The 24,119-nt window shown below is 38.1% G+C and overlaps 1 protein-coding gene across 1 annotated transcript; it reads right to left on the bottom strand.

Annotated features, from left to right (window-relative positions):
* Positions 1–19,581: 19,581 nt before the first annotated feature.
* On the bottom strand, positions 19,582–20,007 carry LOC114402017. Its single transcript, XM_028364568.1, has one exon. The coding sequence runs from the start codon at positions 20,005–20,007 to the stop codon at positions 19,582–19,584; it is 426 nt and encodes a 141-aa protein (XP_028220369.1).
* Positions 20,008–24,119: the final 4,112 nt, after the last annotated feature.

Below are 24,119 nucleotides of genomic sequence, written 5' to 3'. Positions count from 1 at the left end.
CGTAGAAATTTTCTCTGTTTATTATATGTCTGACTCTAACACTCAAGAGTCTATTTGAATTCAGTGTAAACATAGGTTATGACTTTTAGGTTGTGTAATATTATTGTTTGATATTTTCATCTATTTCTTTTATAGTTGTATTTATTTATTGCCTCATAGTTGTCAAGGTTGAACTTCAAGCTTTTCTAGTAAATTTGAGAACTTAGCTATTGTATGCATTGAGCTTGATATTATTGTTTGATATTTTTTTCTATTTCTTTTGTAATGTAATCAACTTTATTGATGTACATGTCATCTAAGGAACAACTTTGAGCTTTGGTGGAATATTTGAGAACCTGGCTACTCTATGCATTGATTTTGATTGGAAAACAGTTAAAAATGTCATAACCCTCTTTTCAGCTCTTTAGCCATGCCCAAAGTTGCAAAATCTTGAAATTAATAGCGAAGTATGCTTACTTAATCCATATTATTCTTTTTAATTTATTGAATTATTATTATTATTATTATTATTATTATTATTAGTAGTAGTAGTAGTAGGCTAATTCTATTTGATGCTTATGTCAATGTTATGGCATTTGATCTCTGATGCTTAATTACCTTAATTTAAGAGATAATACAATTTATGAAGCCTTTTAGACTTTATGGATTTAGATTCGTCATGTCATGCATAATTAGTCTTAGTCACTATTGCTACTGTTGATAGTTGAAATCAAAACTCATTGGTTAGTTACATACATTCTTTGGATTTGTCATAGATATTGCAATAATTACAATACAACTAAGACTTTTGAATCATCAAATCAAGGAGCTTTACTTTAAAGTGAAGGTGATGAGTGACGATAGATACCTTGTTTGTGGTCGACACCTTTGTCGATGGTGTGGCACTGAGCACACTTGGTTTTGAAGATCTTCTCGCCGTTCTTGGAGTTTCTGGGAGGAGCTTCATCGAACGAGGCCATCGATGCCCAAATGAAGCTTCCTGAAGGAAACAAAACGCCAAATGAAACGCAAATGCAAATGCAAATTGAAATGAGAATATGTGGGGATGGATACCACAGACAACTCCACATAAAGAAACATGCTCGAATGCTTTAGGTGATGGTGGAGTCTTCGTTCTCCTTGTTGTTGCTGTTTCCGCCACCATTCTTCTTCTTCTACAACATCATCAACACAAAATCAAAGTAGTGAGTGAGTGAGTGAGAGAAAGAGAGATTTACCGCACCTCTACATCATAACAGAACTAAGCGGAGCCTCTGCTTCTTATCCTTCATGGGATTGGGGCCTATGGTTTTTGCCCAATGAGACACACAATGCCGCAAGTGAGAGAGAGATGATGCACTTCGACGGATCTCTTCACCAAGGGAAGGCAAACTTGTTGACGGAGGGTGGCCGCGGAAGTTCGAGAGATCGAGCTTGCTGCGCGGAAGCTCAAGAGTTCGAGAGATTTTTGTTGGCTGCGCGTGGACTCATACATTGGGCTTTTAAATTCAACTGAGATAGCAACGGGTTTTTAATGACCCGTCGTAATTTTTTATGACCAACACACATTCTAAGGCGGTTTTCAATAACCGTCTTAGAATGTGCATCGTAAAAAGTTTCTTTGCTAAAATAATAACAAAAATACCACCGCCTTATTTTTTAAGGCGGTTCCAGAAGAACCGTCGTAAGATGCCTATCGTAAAAACACAAATTCCTAGTAGTGTTTGGTCATTAAGGTGATAAATTATCAGGTAGGTTATAGTACCTCTTTTTTTGTTTTATGTGCGCGTGTGTGAAACTTGAATTATATCGCGGATATAGAACATATGCTATAATAAGGAAAAAAAGTGAAACTTTTCCTTTCATAAAAGTTGTCGTTTTGATTCATTCGAGATGTGTAGATCGTGGACTAATTGATTTGATTGATCTATGTTATTAAAGTGGGGAAAAATGCTACTTTTTGAAATTATGAAGTGAATTAATATGAACTGAGTAAAGGGAGTTGTGTGTATCACCGATGGGGCATATTGATGCATTTTGCTTTAGTCTCTAGGTTTACATGATACAAATACTTTTTTCATTTGACTATTCATATATTTTTTCTCCATGTTTATTTGGAGTAATAGACTCATGGAAACCAGTATCCTAGGTAAAAATATTGACAGTGGCATTTAATGCAAAGTACACTGTTCATTGGAAAAAAATGAACAGTATATATCAAACAGAATGTTATATGTTCTAACGGCATGTGAAATGGAGAAAGGAAAGCAAAATCAACATATAGGATAGGGAGATGAACAGTGTGTGACACAAAACATACATAGCACCAAGACTTTAACGCATGTGATGGTTTTTTTTGTTAAAATAATAGGAATAGAAGTATGTGAGATCCTTTGGGAGTAATGCATGTTATGATATTAGGAAAGACACACAAACAGAATAATTTTATGGTGATACAATGACAATATTTTGCTAGGTACATCGTGGATTCGGTTTTATGCCTTCATACATACACACGCCATTCATCATGAAACTTGTATAAGCATCCTTAGAGTCAATTGGTTTATTAAAGTTAACCATTAATTATTCCTTAGCTAGTACTATTACGCTTCATGGTTAATTATAAATCATGGACTTTGTATTCATATGATCATATAGTATGAATTTTGTGTATTAGCAACCTGCAGGCTAGGTTATCATTAATTGTTTTAGGAATTGCATCACCCCTAGCTAGCTAGATAGAGTGTATTAAAGTCAATGTTTGTCAGTTATACATATAGGAGTATTGATGCTAATGTTAATTAGTTTCTATCCATATGAAAAATTAATGTCTGCTTGTTATGGGTGTTCTATCCATATGTTAATCAGTTATACATACAATTGCCATTTTAGTGTGATTTTAGAAAATTTAACCAAGGTACATTTTTCCTATATATATTGGTTTATATAGCTAAGTCACAAGCATCATGCATGTTGAATAACTGCAAAATGGATAAAATCTTGCATATCACTATCTAGAAGTTATCAACAGATGGATATATTTCATCATAAGAAAAAGTTAACGTAGATAACAATTATTTTTCAGTGCTTGGTTCATTAGTTCAACATCTTTTTATAGTTCAACATTCAAAGTTAACTTACAACACCATTAAGAAGGGGGGGTTGAATTAATTATTCCTAAACCTTTACTAATTAAAAAATTATTCTTCTAAGGCTTTTACTTATGTTGTTAAGAGAATATGGAGTAGAAGAGAAACTTAACAGAAATTAAAAGCGGAAATTAAATGCACAGCGGAAAGTAAAAGAGTAGGGAAGAAGGAAACAAACACACAAGTGTTTTTATACTGGTTCGGTAACAACCCGTGCCTACATCCAGTCCCCAAGCGACCTGCGGTCCTTGGGATTTCTTTCAACCTTGTAAAAATCCTTTTACAAGAAAAGATCCACAAGGGATGTACCCTCCCTTGTTCTCTTTGAAACCCTAGTGGATGTACCCTCCACTAGAACTGATCCACAAGAGATGTACCCTCTACTTGTACCACAAAGGATGTACCCTCCAATGTGTTAAGACAAAGATCTCAGGCTGTTAAACCTTTGATACTTTGTGAATGGGGATACAAAAGAATTCTCAGGTGGTTAGTCCTTTGAACACTTTTGTATAAGGGAATGGGAAGAATCAAAAGAATTCTCAGACTGTGTCGTTTTGAATTCTTTGACAAGGGAGAAGGGAGACACAAAAGAATTCAGGCGGTTAGTCCTTTGTTCTTTTGGAAAAGGGAGAAGAGAGATACAAAAAGAATCCAGGCGGTTAGTCCTTGGCGAATTCTTTTTGGCAAAGGGAGAAGAGAATGAAAAGATGAATAGCACAAGTTTTCAAGGTTTGGAAAACCAGAAAACTTCATAAAGCTTTTGGTACAAAGAAGAAGAAGAGGTTCAAAGAGATTCAAGGCTTGTAAATGATTGTATGAAATAAGTGTTCAAGATTATTGAAATGCAAAACAAAGCCTTGCTTTTATAGACTCTTCATGTCTGGTCAAGACAACCATTTAGAAGAGTTATAACTTTTAGAAAAACTCAAAACCAATTTGAAAAAGTAAAAAACTTTTGAAGAGTTACATCTTTTGATTTATTCAGAAACAGTCACTGGTAATCGATTACCAAATTAGTGTAATCGATTACACAAGGATTTTATGTGAAAGGATGTGACTTTTCACATTTGAATTTGAATTTCAACGTTCAAAGGCACTGGTAATCGATTACCAAAACATTGTAATCATTTACAACTTTTTGAAATTAATTGGAACGTTGTAAATTCAATTTGAAAACTTTTTCAAAACAATTTTGCTACTGGTAATCGATTACAGAAATCTGGTAATCGATTACCAGAGAGTAAAAACTCTTTGGTAAACATGTTTTGAGAAAAATCATGTGCTACTCAATTTCTGAGAAAAAATTCTCATACTTTTCTTGATTAAGCCTTCTCTTGATTCTTGAATCTTGAGTCTTGAATATTGATCTTGATTCTTGAGATCTTGAACCTTGAATCTTGATTCTTGACTCTAAACTTTCTTCTTGAGCCTTGAATTCTTCTTGATTCTTATCTTGAACTCTTGAACTGTTCTTGATTCACTTGAGTTGTTCTTTGATTGATCTTTGAGCTTTTTGTCATCTCCTTTGTCATCATCTTTTGTTATCATTGTTATCATCAAAACACCTTTGAATCACCTTTGATTCACCATGAAGCTTTGCTTCTACACTTGTGGTCAATTAATCTAATATCTAATGTTAGAAAGAAATTATTTAATCTGCACTATACAGTGTTGAAGTTAACATTCATCAGTCAACACTGAAAAACATTACCAATTCCTTCTATTTCCTCGTGATCTATCATAAGCCCCTTGTCCTTCCCACCTATATAATTTCAAAGAAACAGGATTCAAGAATCAGTACACATGTATCATGTTGTATCTCTTTTATGATGTCTTTGTCTTGACTTACACCCTTTTACGTAGCTATGTTTATGACTAGAAAAGGAATATGGATTTGAGATTGTTGTATCTCTTCTATGATGTCTTTGTCTTGACTTACTCCTAAACTCCCAAGCCTTTCCTGCAAGATAGATGATTAAGACAAAACAGATTGTTCATACATGGAAACATTAAGTGACAAGTCCTTGTTCTGGTTACCAAAATCTTCTATTTGGCCTTCCAAAGTTTTAGACTGGCCCAAAATTTCCTTAGCCTCTTCTATCTCTTCCTTGCGCCAAAGAGCAAGTTCCTTCCTTTTCAATGTTAAAATTTCCCTTTGAATCTCTCCCTTACATCTCAAAGCTATAGTAGGAATGCCTAAAGAGGAATCAAGTGCATATAGATCCACAATATGTTTACACCTAACAGTAGCTTCCTTAACAGGCTCTTCTTTTATAGTCATAGGTTCAGATTCATCATCCTTCCAACCTAGATTAGTAAGCATTGAATTCAATGTAGGGTCATGCATATCCTATTCTAAAATAACCATGTCCCTTTTGATGCAATCCTATCCCGCAAGGGCATTGGGTAGAAGACTCCAAGTAGATTGGGCTAGAGATCCATGGGAAGGCCCTAGGGTTCTCATGAGCCTTAGGGTAGATTTCGAGCCCATGGGCTAAGTATGAGCCCGCTTATCTTTGTAAATATTAGAATATGTTTTTCCTTCGTTTGGGCCTTGTATTTTGGCTATTCTAGTAGTATAGGGTTTTAGCCTTGTATTTTGGGGCATTTTGAGTAGTCTTTGTAGTAAGGACTTTGTTTTTGTATTTTCATGTTTTTTGTCATAGGGGTGAGCTTAGCTATTATAGAGGGTGTGTAGCTAAGTTCTAGCTTCTCATCTCAAGGAGGTGAGCTTAGCTATTAGAGAGGTATGTGTAGCTAAGCTCTAGCTTCTTTAGGAATCTTCTTAAGGAAGCTTCTCAAGGAGGTGAGCTTAGTTATGAGAGTGTTGTGTGCAGCTAAGCTCTAGCTTCTCAAGGAAGTTTTCTCAAAGAAGCTTCTCAAGGAAGTTTTCTCAAGAAAACTTCTCAAGGAAGCTACCTAGTCTATAAATAGAAGCATGTGTAACACTTGTTGTAACTTTGATGAATGAAAGTCTTGTGAGACATACTTCAAAGTTCCACTTCTCTCCCTTTTTTTTCCTTGAATTTCGTGCTCCCCCCATCTCTCTTTCTCTCCCTCTTTCTTTTCCTCCATTGAAGCATCCTTCCAAGCTTCTTATCCAAGGCACATCTTGGTGGTGAAGCTCCTTCTTCCATGGCTTATTCCCTAGTGGATGGCGCCTCCTCTCACCTCTTCTCTTTTGTCTTCTGCTGCATCTCCATGGTGGAAAATCACCATTAAAGGACCTCATTGAAGCTCAAAGATCCAGCCTCCATAGAAGCCCCACAAGCAAGCTTCCATCACCTTTCTTCATCAACTAGAGGATTGAAAAGTCTGTCTTTCATGACAACAATCTCAACCCGTGCTTTACTCTTTGCAGTGTCCATCTCTACTATTTGGGCTTCTGATGCTTTGGCCATTTTAAGAACTTCCTCAACATCTTCAACTTTCCCTTCACGTCTGAAAGCAAGGGCCTTTCTCTTTAAACCTAAAAGTTCCTTCTGAATTTCAGCTTTACTTCTTGGCGCTTGAACCAAGATATTTGTAGAATGTTTACTTAAGGAAGCATCATTGAATGGCACAAAATGATCATCATATTTCTTCAAAGGCTTGCTTAGAGAATTAGAAACATCATTATTGTCATCATTCCAACCCAAGTCCCTAAGGAGTGAAAGATGTGTTGGATCAGACATATCTTGATCTGTTACGTCATCTTCGCTTCCTTCCTCAAGTGACAGACTTCTACTGAAATCAGCTTGCATATGTGTTGTATGTGGGACATTATCAGTGGAAGATTATCAGTGATATTGTAACATTCATAGCCTTGTCCATCTCCATCAGTTGACATTCAAGAGCTGCACCCTTTTGCATTTCTTTTTCTGCTTCATTCATTTTTCCTTCCCTTCTCAATGTGAGAGCCTTCTTTTTCAAACTCAAAAGCTCTCTTTGAATCATCAATCTGCTTTTTGGTGCGACTCTGGAAGCAACATTATTAGTGGCACTAGTATTTCTCTTATCTAGTTGAATGGAGTCTGATCTAGTACCAGCAATTTCAAAACTCACACCTTTCCTTACAACAGTGTATTTTTGTGACATAGTATTATAATCTTCAGGTCCAGAGTTGTTAACACCCCTTTCTAATAACTTTGCCTTTTTCAAGAATTTCATTGCTTCTTCGACATTACCTGCTCGCTTTCGATTAAGAGACTTTCTTTTAAGAGACTGAATTTCACTAAGCAATTCTTCTTTGTCAAAGGTTTGTGACTTGGAAGATGCATTTTCAGGTTCGGTCCAACCTACTCATTCCAAAGCACTAGCTATTGCGGGGTCCATCATATCCTCATCGGTCACTTCAAAATTACCATGAAGGTCATCAACAATGGCCAAAAGGTGTTCAAAATCAAAACCATCCCTATGATCGTGCATATTTGATAATTCTTTATCATTATTCATGCTACAATTAATGCTGATAGCTCATCATCAAAATCTTCAGCTTCAGCAAGGAGTTATTGTTCTTCCAGTTCCTTTTCTAAAATTTTAGCTCTTTTTAATTCCTCTTTGGCATCTACTAGGTTACCCTTGCGCTTCAGCATTAGAGCATTTTTTTTTTCAGAGCAACAACTTGGGACTTGTCAATCTTGTTGTCTTTTTGTTCACCAGTTTTTGTAAAGGCTTCTCCAATCGGTGATGAGAATTCACCCTCTAAACTCAAGTTTGATGACTTTTTGTCTTCATTATGTAGATCCATATCAGACCATCCCAGCTCTCTAAGTTCGGAAGTAAGATCGTCCTTTACTCTACCCACATGAGAAAGTGACTTTGTTTTTCTGTCAGACTCTGTAGGAATGCCTTTCTTAAGCATGTCAAACAAGTTTCTAGAAGGCAAACTTTTCTTACAAGATTTTCTTAATTGAATTTCTTAATTGAATTTCCAAAGCATCAGCTTGCCTCTCAAGTTCCTTCCCTCTCTTCAAAGCTCTCAACGCCTCGTCAGATTTCCCCTCTCATTTTAGAATTTTATGCTTCTTCTTCTCCTCCAAAGCTTGCTTACGTAACTCATCTTGAGTGGTGGATCTCAAATCAATACGCAAAACATTAGGCTTGTCATTTGAGACAATTTTTCGTATGTTTTCATCAAAATTGGAATTACTCGAAGAAGATGAAATGCCAAATGATCTTTGTCTGCTGGGAACTTTGTCACTGGCTTGACCAAGAATGTGGTTCAAAACTTCATTTTCATCTCTAGGTGCTGATTTCAAGCTTCCTGGATAAATTGAAATGAATATTCAAAAAGTATGGAACCATGTAGTAATAATGAAAGTAAAATAAATGAATGTTAGTCTAACAAAACTGCATAGTTTGAAAGACATATTAAGAAAAATAAATAAAAATACCTTTCCCAGGCCTGTGTCCATGTCGCAACTAAAACCATGTTCCCTTTTTCTAGTTTCTTACAAGGTTCACAAATATGCACAGGTGAATCACCTTGTCCACGTAAAACCATTCTTTGTTGAGTACAACTGCCACAAAAGATTCCCCCACACCTCCTACAGTGATGCTGAAACATAAAAGCAAATTGGAAAAATGTAAATAAACAAATTTTGGACAAAAAATTCAGTTAGAGTTCAATCAGATTCATTCTTATAAGCAAACATGGAAGATTATCTTCCCAATACTCAGCATCTCATGTTTCACACAAAATGATGAAATGAAATCAACAAGCATATTATTCATTTATTGTGACCAAGGACTCCATGAAGCTTCAAACTACAAGTCTAATAAAAGGATTCCACTCGGTAAGCTTCAAACACGGTGAGTGATCCTCTCTTAGGCAGGTTACAGATGCAATGCTCCAAGGAAGGAGCATCAAAACACTTTCACATGACAAGAACAATTTATACTTGCTAACTTTATACTTCCTTAATTTTTGTTTATCATTATCCATACTGTCTTGATCACCAGCCTCGGTTTACTCGGGTGACTTCTAGTCTTTTCTAGGAACTTATGAATCCTCACCTGAAGTACAATAACATAATCAGAACAAATATGTAATTTATAAAAGAATAAGAAATAGTAGAAAGGGTGCACTTCTTATCTGGTATCCCTATATATCAATGCTAGATTACAACAACAACAACCAAGAAGAGTGATATAAGAACATAGAAGGAAATTTCAATAAAACAGCTTCCCGCTATTATCTTTCCTCCCCCAACGGTAAAATTGGATGTTACAATTCATTGACAAAGAGCTCCCTTGTACTAGTACTGTGTTTTAGAGAAGAGTAATACCTTCAATGAAGCAAACACTGTAGCTATTAGAATATACATAGTATTGAAGGTGGTGCTAAATCTATGAGTTTTCTCAACATTGCCATAAACATCTTCCATTGTTGTTTCTTGATCAGTGATAAAACCCTGCATGATATACATCTCATAAGAACTTTCATTTTGATCATATGACAAAATCATGCATATAGGAGTTCCTTTTAGAAAAAGTAAATTCATCCAGCTAGGTAGTTTATCCTTTTAGTCTATACCCTGCTTATTATGGTGAGAGCTTGTTTCTACTTGACAAGGTACATGCTTTTGTGTCGTATTGAAAATGTAATTTCATCCCACACTGATTGTGAATTTATTTATTAGTTCCTATTTATGTTGTTTGATGAAAATCTTGTGTGGTTGATTTGTTACCTTGGTTTATAGTTTTAAGCATAGTTGTGAAAATTGAAATACTAACATGACTTATGGACTATCAATTATGATGAATAACTGGCTGGGGCATGAGAATTCTGAAAGCGTAAGTTTAAATAAATTAATATTTGTGAATGCCCCTGATGTTGCCTGTTAGTCTATAATAGTATAGGAGTTGACTTATATTGTTACTAGAGGTATTAAAACCATAAAACTTGGTGGTTGAATTCTGTAATGAGGAGATGCCCATGTAAGAAACATTGAGTCCCCAATGTTAGCTTTTACTTATATGGCTAAGTTTCTCATGTTTCTGTAGCATTTCTTGTGCTTCGCAGCACTGAAATTCTTATATTGGCCCTGGCTGCAGTTTAATGGTAGGAAAAGCTTTAGACACTTGGTCAACGAAAATCATTGTGAAACCAAGAATTTTAGTCAATATTGTTTACCCACTATAATATACATATTTTATGTTTATGGTATTCTTAACATTGGTTAAATTTAGGCTTCACCTCTACTGCTGTTTGGTTTAACTAAGGTGCTTTTCAGCTTGGTTAATTGGGTTTAAGGATGTCAATTTTCTACCAGTTGTGTAGGTGAAGACTAAAGAGAGTTTGGACAATTCGATTTATTGGTCTGCCGAAGATAAAGTCATACTAATTGAACCTGCCATTACCACAGTCATGCTTATTGTTAACTAAATCTTTCTAGGTATGTAACTTAATCTGACATTTATTTTAGATTTGGTTTGTTGTTCATATATGACTATTATTTACCATGAAAAATATGTGCATTTTGAGTGAACCTTAGTTACCCGTTTGAGATTCCATACCATGATTAATATGGATAGTTTGGATTAGTCGTGCTATGGAATCTTAAATTGTCCATTCGGACAGTTTGGGAACTCTTTTTTTTTACTTCATTCATAGTTATAGGTTAAGTATGTTGTGATATATTTGATGAAATTTCAATTTATTGCATATTGCTTTGTTCTCCGGGTGCATACTTGATTGTGGTCAATTTATGTGACCGCTTTCATTTCGTGTACTTGGAGACCAATACAAAATGCTGCCAAAATTTCATCAAATTCACCATAATATTCTTAACTTGTACATACGAATGAAGCAAAAAAGGTTGTTCCTGAGTGGGATAGAACCTCACCTTCATATGAGAAAAAGTGAGATTTTCGTGCATACGGGATAACATAGCCGATATCACAAAACACAAAACATGAATCGAAGTTGGATTGAAGCACCACGCATAACTAATGAGTATCAGAAAGAGGTTGAAGATTTCTTGCAATTTGCACAAAAACATGCACCAGTGTTAGGTGGAAATTATTTATGTCCATGTGTTAACTGTGTCAATGGGAGGCATCATTCATTAAATGACATTAGATCACATCTTATATGTGACGGCTTTAGTCCGACTTATACAAATTGGATATGACATGGTGAATTGCTACACACGTCAGCAGCCCCTCACACTGAGGCGATACATGTACAAATCGGAGACCGTATGGAAGACATGATATGCAATCTTGGCCAAGAGGGTTTTTTGCAAGCTCATGCATATTATTATCAAGAATTACAAACAGATTCGAAGCTGCCATTATACTTGGGGTGCACAACCTTCACTCGGTTATCCGGAGTACTAGCTTTGGTGAACTTGAATGCCAGATTTGGGTGGAGTGACAAAAGTTTCACTGAGTTACTTGTGTTGCTGAAGAATATGCTTCCTAAGGATAACAAGTTACCCAAGAGTCACTATGAGGAAAAGAAGATATTATGTCCTGCGGGTATGGAATACCAGAAAATTCATGCATGCCCGAATGATTGTATTTTGTACAGAAATCAGTTTGCGGAAATGCGTAATTGCTTGACATGTGGGGTATCACGATACAAAGTGAATGATGACGAATGCAGTAATGATGTAGCTAGAAACAACAAGCATCCAACAAAGGTTTGTTGGTATCTTCCAATTTTACCAAGGTTTAAGCGATTGTTTGCTAGTGCAGACGATGCAAAAAACCTTAGATGGCATGCAGATGGCAGAATAAATGATGGGTTACTCTGACATCCCGTTGATTCTCCATAATGGAAGACAATTGATGACTTGTATCTTGAATTTGGAGAACCAAGAAACCTACGGCTTGGTCTTGCTTCAAATGCCATGAATCCATTTGGTAACTTGAGCACTAGACACAGTTCATGGCCTGTTTTGCTGATGATTTACAACCTTCCTCCTTGGTTGTGCATGAAGCAAAAATACATTATGTTGTGTATGATGATAGCGGATCCAAGACAGCCAGGAAATGATATTGATGTCTATCTGACTTTGTTGATTGAAGACTTGAGAAAATTGTGGGTGGAGGGGTGTTGGTGCTCTTCGGCAAGTGTACCGATTCACTTAAGTAGTATAAAACGGTAAGATCGAGTATCATATCCTCAGGGAATTTGTTTCACTCAAACATTGTACATTTAGTATGCAAACATTTGTATGGATTAAAATCAAACTAAATATCAAGTTGAATTCTATACTAAAGTCTATTGGAATATAAACTAAATATCTAGAATTTTGGAAGTGAAAACTATCAAGTAAAAAGCATTGGGTCATTCTACTGAATTTCACTAGATGTTAATGTGTATTTTTCTCTATTTAACGTTATCCTAGTGTTCTTAGCTGAGAAACTACTCAAACCAAGACCCTCTAGTGAATGAGCCTAACTCTCTTTAAACTTCGTCCTTGATCCCTCAACAAACTTAGTCTAAAAGAGTTGCATTAAGTCTACAACATAATATGAACTAGATCACTGCACTTCATTCCTAGACATACAGATTTCTAGCTTGCTTTACCAAGTTCTAAGGCTTTAAAGCATTTCCCAATGCTAAAAATCCTAACTATACATACAAATGGGTGATCAAGCCACAAGCATGTAAAATAAGCATAGATAGAAGCAATGAACACATAAAAATAACCTTAAATGGATAATGAAAGATTGTTACATCAAGGTTTCAGCAAAACTCCCCAACCGAGAGGCTTAGCCTTCGATTACAAGTAATGCAATCTCTTAATACAAGGAAGGAATAGTTTTGAGTGAAAGAAAATGGCAAAGGATGTTTGAGGATGTCACCTACAACCTCTAAACCCTAGACTTCACTCCTTCTAACCTAAGCTCTCTCAGCTACCTTCCTTCTATCTTCTCAGCTTCCTCTTGTGCGCTCTCTCCAACTCTCTATATTTTATTTCTGCCAACTTCAGTGTTTTAAAGGCTCTTGGACCTTTCAGCTTCCAAAGGCTTGCTTAGTGAGACTGGCTCGCTAAGCAAGAGTAAGTGAATTTTGGCTTAGCGAGACTGGGCGCGCTAAGCGCGAGAAGAGACAATAACCTTGTTGGGCGGGCTGTCTATGCACTGGGCAAGAACATCTCTGATTGATCCTCTTCTCGGGTTTCCAAACCCACTAAGCGAGTTGTATGCCTCGCTTAGCAGATGCCACTCGCTGAGTGGATCTGCCTCACTGAGCGAGTCATCAGCTACTTAAACCTTCTCTTCTTTAGCTTGAAATTGAGTTGGATTAGTGGATGCCACTCACTGAGCAGATCTTCCTCGCTGAGCAAATCATCAGCTACTTAAACCTTCTATTCTTTAGCCTGAAACTGAGTTGGATTCAACATTAATTCATAGAATGGGAGTATCTACTCTATAAAATCACACTAAACAGAAAAATATGTACAATTCCTACAAAAAGAACCATAATTTGGAGGTAAAGCGCTATTTCCATGCAAATATTCAACATAAAACTAACTCTTGAATAAAGACTAACAAACTCCCCCAAATTTACAGTTTTGCTTGTCCTCAAGCAATGAAATAACAGTTTATTTGTCGTCAAGTGAAAAAATTCACAGTGGTTAGCCAAAATTGTGTTTGTTTCACATGATTCAATCACATGAACGGAGACAACTAGCAATGCTTCAACCAATAGCCCATCATAAAGATATGCAATGTTTCAAAGACATGAACATGTTTATTAAGCAACACAGATGAAATAAGCTAGCAAGCAAGACAGGTATCAAGGAAGGTTCATCAAGCTTAATCCTCATGGCCACTGTTTCTCTCATAAGCACAAGTGTTTTAATGAATTCTTCAAATAAACAACCAACACAAGTCTTAACTTTTGCATTTCATATCATGTCATACAATCACAAACACACAAATTGAATCTGAAGGAGTTTCTTAGCTTGGGCTACAAACAATTCATGGTTTTTCTAGGATGCAATACTTAGGTTCTAGGAGAGCATTCATCCTTGGATCACCTTTTCCTTTTAATTCCCAGCTTCTATTGATATGCCACAAGTATAAAAGACACTTATCTCAAGCAACAACACACACAAAGCTTTACTTATTCTTGAAACTTTCATTTTCTTCTTTTTTTAATTTTTTATTTTAGCAGTTTATGATTATTGCTTCTTTAAACAATTGTCTATATGGCTGTTGCTTTCTTTACCACAATAAAAAACACCCAACATTCTCCCTCAAATTTGGGACAAATTTGCCTTGAACCACAATGCTCTCCTACAACCTAAGGAAGGGTAGACGGAGTCTCACGGAGATTATAATTTTAATCAGGCTTGGGGTTCAGCTTATTCAATCAAATTCAAGGTCAAAATTGGTGCAAGGGTTATATCACTCATGAACAGGGTAAGGCTATTTGGCTAAGCGGCTAAATCAATCAATCATGGCCTTCATCATTTCCAAATCATGCATTCATTCAGTATTCAGAGATTCATGCAAAAAATGATACTTGATGTTAGTCATTTTCTCACAATTTAAGTTCACACATCTCACCGGGATATAGCCAATGATTTCCTTCACTATTTACCTGTCAAACAAACTAACATTTTCACTCACGCCCCTAATTCATGTTCTTTCTCTTCTAACTACCGCATACTTATTCAAGGCATGTGATCTATCATCGCAATTCACTAAATTCACACAATCAACCAAATTCAAACCAATCAACAAACACCAAAAAATTTAAACCAAAACATGTTTTAAAAACCAAACCACTGTGCATAGTTCAAGAACTGTAAACTGTTCAAAAAACTGTAAAATATGCTAAATAAGTAAATAAACTAAAACTAAAACTGAATCTAAATAACAGAAATATAATAAGTGTCCTGTCATCAATCCTCCTGTGCCGGTGCTGGTCATCCTGAGATGAGGAGGAAGCATCCTGGGCTGGCCGTGGTGTGTCCTGTGCTAGAGTGGGCCAAGGGTCCCAGGTGCTTTGCGCTGCTTTGCAGCATAATCAGTGTCTGTAGCACCATCTCCTTCCTCTGTGGCCTCCAAAGGCGTGGCAGCAAGAATGTCTTCTGGTGTCTCATCTGGTGTGTCCTCCAACTCTAGGTGTGGCTCTTGGGCTGTAGGAGCCTCACCTCCCCCCGTAGGAGAAGGTTGGACTCCTGGCCAGGCCACCTGGGCCATAAAGTCCTCCATGCTAAGGATGGGCCGATGTTGAGCTAGGTCGTGGATACTTTGCATCACCAGGCATAAGCTGTGGTGGAGGCTCTGCAGCATTGACACCAGAACGTCTGAGCTCTGAGCGGAGGGGCCGGAGGGTGCTGTGATTTGTGGAGGTGCAGGAGTAGGAGCTGGTGCTGAAGTAGAAGTTGGAGCAGAGGTGGAGGCGTTAGAAGCTCCCCGAGCCCGAGTCTTGTGAGTACCCAGAAAAGTGATCGTGGGATCATTCGGGTTCTAGCAGTTCTTTATGATATGTTCCAAATTAATGGCAGGGCTCAAGGACTTGAAAGTGAGGGAATCTGGGACAACTCCTTTGGCAATGCACAAGGCAGTGATAAGTGCAGGGAATCCTATCCAAGAGGAGTTAGACTGGGCCACCTGGGAAATCTATCCGGAAATAATGGAGCCCATGTCCATGTCCATCTTCATAACGAGTTCGTAAACCAACCTCACCCTGTCCATGTTAAGATCGGACATATGAGAGGTGGGGGCAAGGTTGGAGTATGAAAGCATACTCTAGGTCTGGGCGAGAGTAGTAAGATCCTTCCTCAGGAGCTTCCAGGGTACTTCTTTAGCATTCAAAACAAAACCGTGCCCTGGAATACAGAGTCTGGCAGTGAGCTCCTGAGGATCCGGGTGCGTGCGGAAAAACCTGGAGTATGTGGAGTAGCGCACCCCTGGCTCCAAAAACACGGGGATCTCCTCGAATGCATTCAACTTCTCTGCGTCAAACTTTATAAGCTTGCCCCTCACTCTGCACTGTCGAGGGGACTTGTCCTCTGGATTGTATAAATTAGCATAAAACTCCTTGACTAGGGCCACATCTATGTGACCATCAGGCTGCATGGTCAAGGTTTTATGCCATCTCTGCCTCTCGAGCTCCTTACGGAACTCATCATACTGGGTCACATACAAATCAACATTCCTCTCAAGGAGGATGTTTCTGGAATGCATGTTTTGCTCATACCGTTCCCAGGCGACCTCGGAAATGAATCTAGTCGTGTCATATGGCTCTTGAGGTCTGGAGATGGATGATTTTCTCTTTTTGGAGGCCATCTGCATCAAAAGAAGCGCAATAGAAAAAGTTAGACAGGTTTTATTGAAGAATGATAACAGAAAAATAAAACAGGAAAAAGGACTCGGCGCTTAGCGAGACAGACTCGCTTAGCGCGCTGTAAGAAAATATCAGCATACGCTTAGCGTGCTTAGTGCAGCTATTGAAAAATAAAGACTCTGGCTAAGTGAGACACCCTCACCTAGCTGAAACAACACAGTGGCTAAGCGAGCATGGCTCGCTAAGCCTTATTCTCCAACAGAGAGCTAATTGTGCTTAGCAAGACACACTAAATGGGCTTAGCGCCAGTGGGCGCTTAGCGCAACTTAACTACTGGAACATAAATGGCTTAGCAAGTAGGCTCGTTAAGCCCAATTTTAAAACAGAGAAGAATTTGCGCTTAGCGAGCATGGCTTGCTTAGCGCATGAACAAAATTCAGCAAAACTAAATTGCCTTGGGCTTAGCGAGATAGACTCGCTTAGCCCAGGCTTATTCAAAGTTCAGAGGCATGGTTGTAAATCATGCAGGTTTTGATGATGTCAAAAAGAATTTGCTTGACAAAGGGGGAGAATATGAATCATGCATATCTTGATGATGTCAAAAAGAAATCACTTGATTGTCATCATCAAAAAGGGGGAGAATGTGAATGTATGATGTTTTTGATGATGCCAAAGAATAATCAAACTAGGCTGCTACATTTTCTTCAAGATCAATACAAGATTGCTTCAACAAACAAAGCCTTGATTCAAGATTTCTTCAAGACCAAGCCTTGCCTCAAAACAAAGGGTTTCAAAGTCATGCAAGGCTCTGGTAATCGATTACCAGGAAGTGTAATCGATTATCAGAAGGGAAGTTTGAGAAATTGTTGTTGAAAAGGGTTTTGAATTTGAATTTTGAACATGTAATCGATTACCATATGTCTGTAATCGGTTACCAGCAACGAAACTCCTAAAATTAAAATTCAAAAGTCATGACCCTTCAAATTATAACCGTGTAATCGATTACCAGAATGCTGTAATTGATTACCAGTGAGGATTTTCGAAAAATATTCCCAACAGTCAGCTTTTCATTTGAATTTTGAAAGGCTATCAAAGGCCTATAAATTAGTGACTTAGGAACGAAATTGGTAGAGAGTTTTGCTTGTTCAAAATGTCTTATCCTCTCAAAAGGAAATGAGAGAGATTCCAAGAGAACTTCATTGCCAAATGCTCTCTCAAAAGAAACTCTTGGGCAAGCACTTGCAAATCCATTAAGAGTTTCTCCATGGACTTCAATTGTAATATCGTTCTCTTCAAGAGAGAATTCTTCTTTCTTTCTTCTCATTCAAAGAGATTGATTAAGGGACTAACGGTCTCTTAAGTTGTAAGGATTCCTGAACACAAGGGATGGGTTGTCCCTGTGTGGTTTAGACTTTGTAAACGGATTTTTACAAAGGGAGTGGAAAATCTCAAGTGGGTTGCTTGAGTACTAGACGTAGGCACGGACTTTGCTGAACCAGTATAAAAATTTTGTTTGCATTCTTTCTTCCCTTATCTCATTTATTTTGTTGCAATCAATTTTGTCTTGCATGTTTAAAGAACATTATTAAATTGATTGCTGCTTCTTTTGCATTCTAAGCCTATCCCTCTTAAGTTATTGAGGCCGTTGGTGCAACAATGGTGGCTTAGCGAGTGTGGCTCACTTAGCCGTAACCAGAATACCAACAGTCTCTATGACTCAGATCTAACTAAATTGACTCGCTAAGCATGGTATACCGGCTTAGCGAGTTCATATGAACTCAGAAATTAAAAACTTGAAATTTAAATGCTCACTAAGCCGTAGTGTAGTGGCTTAGTGAGTTCATACATATATGCATAAATTTAAACAGAAATAATGAACTCGCTTAATGGGTCAGGGCCCGCTTAGCGTGTTCATCTGAAAACCCAGAAATTCATCCAAAACGGATGATATCGCTTAGCGAGTACATTGAATTTTCCAGAAAAAAATTGGGGTTTCGAAGCCTCAACTCCCTAGCCACTTTCAGGCATAGGAAATCTAAGTAAAACCCTTCAAATGAACCTAAATTATATGCTAAACTAAAGCCCTAAAAACATACAATCTAAACAACTAATTACGAAGCATAAACAATATCAATTCACAGAGAATCACAACATAGTAATATGTCATCTATCCTAGGGTTCAGAAAATTAAAATGACAATGGAGTAGAGAACTTACTTGGATTGCAGAGAAATGAGAGAATTGAAGGCAAGAAGCAGACAAATGGAAGCACAGTGCAGAATGCAAATGACTACCAATGATGGGAGTAGGAAGTTATGTTTTTGTACAAATGGTAACTGCCTAAGGCAGTTACTTTTTATTTTTGGCAGTTTTGATCTGCTCGCTAAGCGCGAGTGACTCGCTAAGCGAGCACTCGGTGACATTTGAATTTTTCAAGATTTAAACTCATGCGCTTAGCGAGACCAACTCGGTTAGCCCAATTAGGAAATTAGAAAACCTGAGAAGGTTTTGGGCTCAGCGCACGGGTGTGTGCTTAACGAGTTATGCAGCTCTGATTGGTTTGCAACTTCCACTAAGTGGGACATGACCGGCTTAGCGGATTAAATGCCTCAAGATGCAGTAGTGGGGTCACGCTTAGCGTGATGGTCTTGCTTAGTGCAATGCCATTCCAAAGAGAGTTTTGGGCTTAGCAGGTATGACCCGTTTAGCCTAATTGACATGGGGGTCTAGGCAGAGAGCTTTTTGTGCTTAGCGCACAGACGCGCTTAGCGAGAGACTATGTTGCGCTCAGCGAGATGGCTCACTTAGCCCAATTCCATTAAATGCAATCTAGAGAGGTTTTTGGGCTTAGCGCCATTGTCTTGCTTGGCGAGACCCCTTCAGCCAATGGGTGGGGGTTGGTGCGCTTAGTGCGAGATGGTACTCGCTCAGTGCATAAGGTATGGCTCGCTTAGCGCATAGGGGGCGCTGAGAGAGTGGATGACTAAAAAATTTTCTAAGTTCTTTCCTCATTCATTGCTTCAGAGAAGTTTTTGTCAACCGCTCTATCATACTAGAACATGCTAATTATGACTCTAACAATCTCAAATAAGTTGAAAACTAACTATATGCAATGATGAACAAAAAATAATGATTGAGAACTTAAAGAAAAAGCTGGGTTGCCTCCCAGTAAGTGCTTCTTTAACTTCACTAGCTTGACGCATTTTTACCTCTAAGGGTCTTGTAATTGTAGAATGGTGGTCAGTCTCTCAATGTTCCCATCATGGTATAGCTTCAATCTCTGACCATTTACTATCCATGTTCTATCCGAAGTTTCTGATTGAGGGTCAAATAATTCCACTGCTCCATATCGCTTGACTTCCTTGATGGTGAATGGTCCATACCATTTAGACTTTAACTTACCTGGAAACAACTTTAATCTTGAGTTAAATAGCAGAACTTGTTGGCCTGGCCTAAAGTCCTTCTTTAGTAGCTTCTTGTTGTGATAAGCCTTCACTTTTTCTTTGTACAGTCTTGAAGACTCATAAGCATTCAATCTCATCTCTTCCAGCTCCAAGAGTTGCGACTTCCTCTTTTCCCCTGATAGAGCCTCATCAAAATTCAAGAATTTCAAAGCCCAGTATGCCTTATGTTTCATTTCTACCAGTAAGTGGCAAGCTTTACCATAAACCATTTGGAACGAAGACAGGCCTTTAGGGGTCTTGAAGGTAGTCCTATAAGCCTATAGTGCATCATCCAACTTGCTTGACCAATCCATCCGAGTTGAAGCCACAATTTTCTCCAAGATCTTCTTAAGTTCCCTGTTGGAAACTTCAGCTTGACCATTTGTTTGTGGGTGATATGGTGAGGCTACTTTGTGTGTGACATGATAATGGCCTAGCACCTTTTGTAGTTGGCTGTTGCAAAAGTTAGAGCCCGTATCATTGATTAGGACCCTAGGCACCCCAAAGCGAGCAAAAATATTTTTCTTCAAGAACTTCACTACAATTTTGGCATCATTCTTTGGGGCAACCACTGCTTCAACCCATTTGCAGATGTAATCCAAAGCCATAAGGATATATTCATTGCCAAAAGATGGAGGAAGAGGACCTACAAAGTCAATTCCCCAGCGGTCAAAGACTTCCACCTCCATTATATTCTACAAGGGCATTTCATGTCTTCTAGAGATTCCTCCCATTCGTTGACATTGATCACATTGAGTGGCATGTTCATGAGCGTCTTTGAAAAGTGTTGGCCAAAAGAATCCTGATTGTAGGACTTTGGTTGCTGCTTTGTCTCCATTGTAATGATCTCCGCGTGGTGAATTATGGCAATGCCACAATATGCTCCTTGCTTCTTCCTTTGTTACACACCTTCGTAGAAGGTTGTCAGCACCAATTTTAAACAAATATGGGTCACCCCAAACATAAAATTGAGCATCATGCAAGAATTTCTTCCTTTTCTACCAAGTCAAATCTTTTGGAATGATTCCAGTTGCCTTAAAGTTGGCCAAATCAGCGAACTAGGGCCTTTCATTTACCATGAACAGCGATCCATCAAGGAATTTGTCTTTTATCTCTAGCTCCTTCAAAGTCACTTCTTCATTGACTAGTCTTGACAAGTGGTCAGCCACAAGATTTTCAGATCCTTTCTTGTCTTGGATCACGAGGTCAAATTCTTGAAGCAACAAAATCCACCTAATTATTCTAGGCTTGGAGTCAGCTTTATTCAGCAAATACTTAATGGCTGCATGATCAGTGTAAACAATAACTTTTGATCCCACTAAGTACGATTTGAACTTTTCCAAAGCATAAACAATTGCAAGTATTTCCTTCTTTGTAGTGGCATAATTAATCTGAGCATCATTTAAAACTTTGTTGGGATAATAAATAGCATGGAAGACCCTGCCTTTCCTCTGGCCCAATACAACACCTACAACATAATCACTTGCATCACACATGAGCTCTAATTCTTGACTCCAATCTGGTGTTGTAATAATGGGAGCGGACACTAGACTAGTCTTTAGAGTGTTGAATGCCTTCAAACACTCTTCATTGAATAAAAACACAGCGTCCTTATTGAGCAAATTACTGAGTGGTTTAGCAATCTTTGAAAAGTCTTTTATAAACCGCCTGTAGAACCCAGCATGCCCTAAAAAGCTTCTCACTCCCTTGACATTCACTGGAGGAGGTAGCTTATCAATCACATTAATTTTAGTTTTATCTACTTCAATCCCCCTCACAGAGATTTTGTGGCCCAACACAATTCCTTCTTGAACCATAAAATGGAATTTTTCCCAATTAAGCACCAAGTTTGTCTCTTCACATCGTTGCAACACTCGCTCTAGATTTACTAGACAACAATCAAAAGATGAGCCAAAGACGGAGAATCATCCATAAACACTTTGATACATTTCTCCACCATGTTAGCAAATATTGCCATCATACATCTCTGAAAAGTTGCAAGAGCGTTACAAAGACCGAAGGGAATTCGCCTATAAGCAAACACACCAAAAGGATAGGTGAATGTTGTATTTTCTTGATCATTTGGGTCCACAAAAATCTGATTGTAGCCAGAGTTTCCATCTAAAAAGCAATAAAATGATTGTCCAGCTAGTCTTTCAAGCATTTGATCCATGAAGGGAAGTGGGTAGTGATCATTTCTGGTGGCATCATTCAATTTTCTGTAATCGATGCATATTCTCCACCCAGTGATAGTTCTTGTGGAAATCAAATCATTCTTCTCATTTCCGATTACCGTCATTCCTCCTTTCTTGGGAACCACTTGTACAGGGCTAACCCATGCATTGTCCGAAATAGGATAAATGAGACCTACTTCTAGTAGTTTAAGTACTTCCTTCCGCACTCCTTCCTTCATAACCGAATTTAATCTTCTTTGTGGCTATCTTACAGGCTTATAATCAACTTCCATGTTGATCTTATGCATGCAGTAAGAAAGGCTGATTCCTTTGAGATCAGAAATATGCCATCCAATAGTTGCCTTGTGTTTCTTCAGAACTTCCACTAGCTGAGATTCCTCCTTCTTTCTTAAAGAATTGCTAATGATCACTGGACTTGCTTCATTTTCTCCCAAGAACACATACTTCATATGCTCTGGAAGAGTTTTTAACTCCACCTTGGCCTTTTCTGCCGGAGTGTCCTTCTTCAATTCTTCAAATACAACTTTTTTAGAAGGATTTTCTTCTAAACCCTCTAATTCTTCCAAACAGTTCTGCAATTCTTTTTCTTCCTCTGTTGTCAAACACTCCATGGTATTAGTCAGTGCTTTTTCTAGTGGGGACTACAGCACCATGGCTCTCACTACCATGTCTACCTCATGTTCAACCTTTTCTACCTTAAAATCGGCCTTGTGGTCACTTGGGTGCTTCATGGCTTCAAATAGATTAAATGTAACCTTTTGATCATCCACACTCATTTCCATATTACCTTTGCCCATATCAACCACACAATTAGCTGTTAACATGAAGGGACGACCTAAAATAAATGGGATTTCAACATCCTCTTCAATGTCCATGATCACGAAATCTGCAGGGAAATTAAACTGACGCACTTTGACCAGCACGTCTTCCACTACACCATATGGCCTTGTAATTGAGAGATCTGCCAGCTGCAATGTCATTCTTGTTGGCATGATTTCCAGCTCTCCAATCCTTCTACACATGGATAGAGGCATCAAATTAATGCTAGCCCTTAACTCAATAAGGGCTTTTCCAACTAACACAACACCAATCGAGCAAGGGATTGTGACACTCCCTGGATCCTTGTATTTTGGTGGAAGAATTCTCTAGATAACAACACTACAATTTCCCTCCACCATAATATTATCACTATGGATATATTTGCCCTTCTTGGTCAGCAGATCCTTAAGAAACTTGGAGTAGAGTGGCATTTGTTGCAAGGCTTCTCCAAATGGGATACTTATCTCTAATTTCTTGAAGATATCAAGGAAACGAGCAAAGTGTCATTCCTAGTCCTTCTCAAATGGCACCAAGGGATATGGTGCTTCCTTCCCTATACATGGAACAACCTCTTTCTTCTTTTCTCTGGCCAACTCACTCTTTGTCTTTTTCTCTTCCTCATTTTCTCTTTTTTTTCATCTTTCTCTTCACTTATTTTTTTCTCCCTCATCTGATCTCCCTCATTTTCTTTTTCTCCCTCAGCTTCTAACTCCTTCTCATCACTAGTCTTACTCTCATCCTACACTATGATCTCCCTCTTGCTTCTAGTCATGACAGCCTTACATTCTTCTTTGGGATTTTTCTCTATATTAGCTCCAAAACCTCTAGAAGAATTCTCAGCTATTAGCTTAGTTAGCTGTCCCACTTGGATCTCCAGGTTCTTGATAGTTGGATTAGTGCTTTTATGGTTAGACATTGAAACTTGCATAAACTGAGCCAAAGTTTCTTCCAGCTTAGTGGTCCTCTCGTACAAGCTAGGCCCTTGATTCTGAGGTCTGTCGGAAGGTCTTCCTTGGTCTTTATTGAACTGATTTCCTGGATGTGACCTTCATCCTTGCTCCTGATTTTGATTGAAATTTCCTCCTTGCTGGTAACCTGGAAAACCACCTAAATGGAATCCTTGTTTGTTTTGATTTCCCATGTAACTGCTGAATGGGAAGGTTGAGCCACTTGTAACTGTGTTGGAAACTTGCTAAGTGTCTCAGTGAGCGATTCTAGCTGCTTAGCTAGCAGCTTGTTCTATGCCAACAATGCATCTTACGAAGAAAGCTCTAACAGGCTTCTTTTGGTGG

The sequence above is a fragment of the Glycine soja genome, chromosome 20, assembly GCF_004193775.1.
Source record: "Glycine soja cultivar W05 chromosome 20, ASM419377v2, whole genome shotgun sequence".
Taxonomy (NCBI): Eukaryota; Viridiplantae; Streptophyta; class Magnoliopsida; order Fabales; family Fabaceae; genus Glycine; species Glycine soja.
The sequence above is the reverse complement of the archived record's forward strand: the minus strand, read 5'-3'. Positions and strand labels throughout refer to the sequence as shown.

Excerpts from the sequence above, each read along its gene's own strand:
- LOC114402017 (XM_028364568.1), bottom strand. The coding sequence starts at position 20,007 with ATGAAACATAAGGCATACTGGGCTTTGAAATTCTTGAATTTTGATGAG.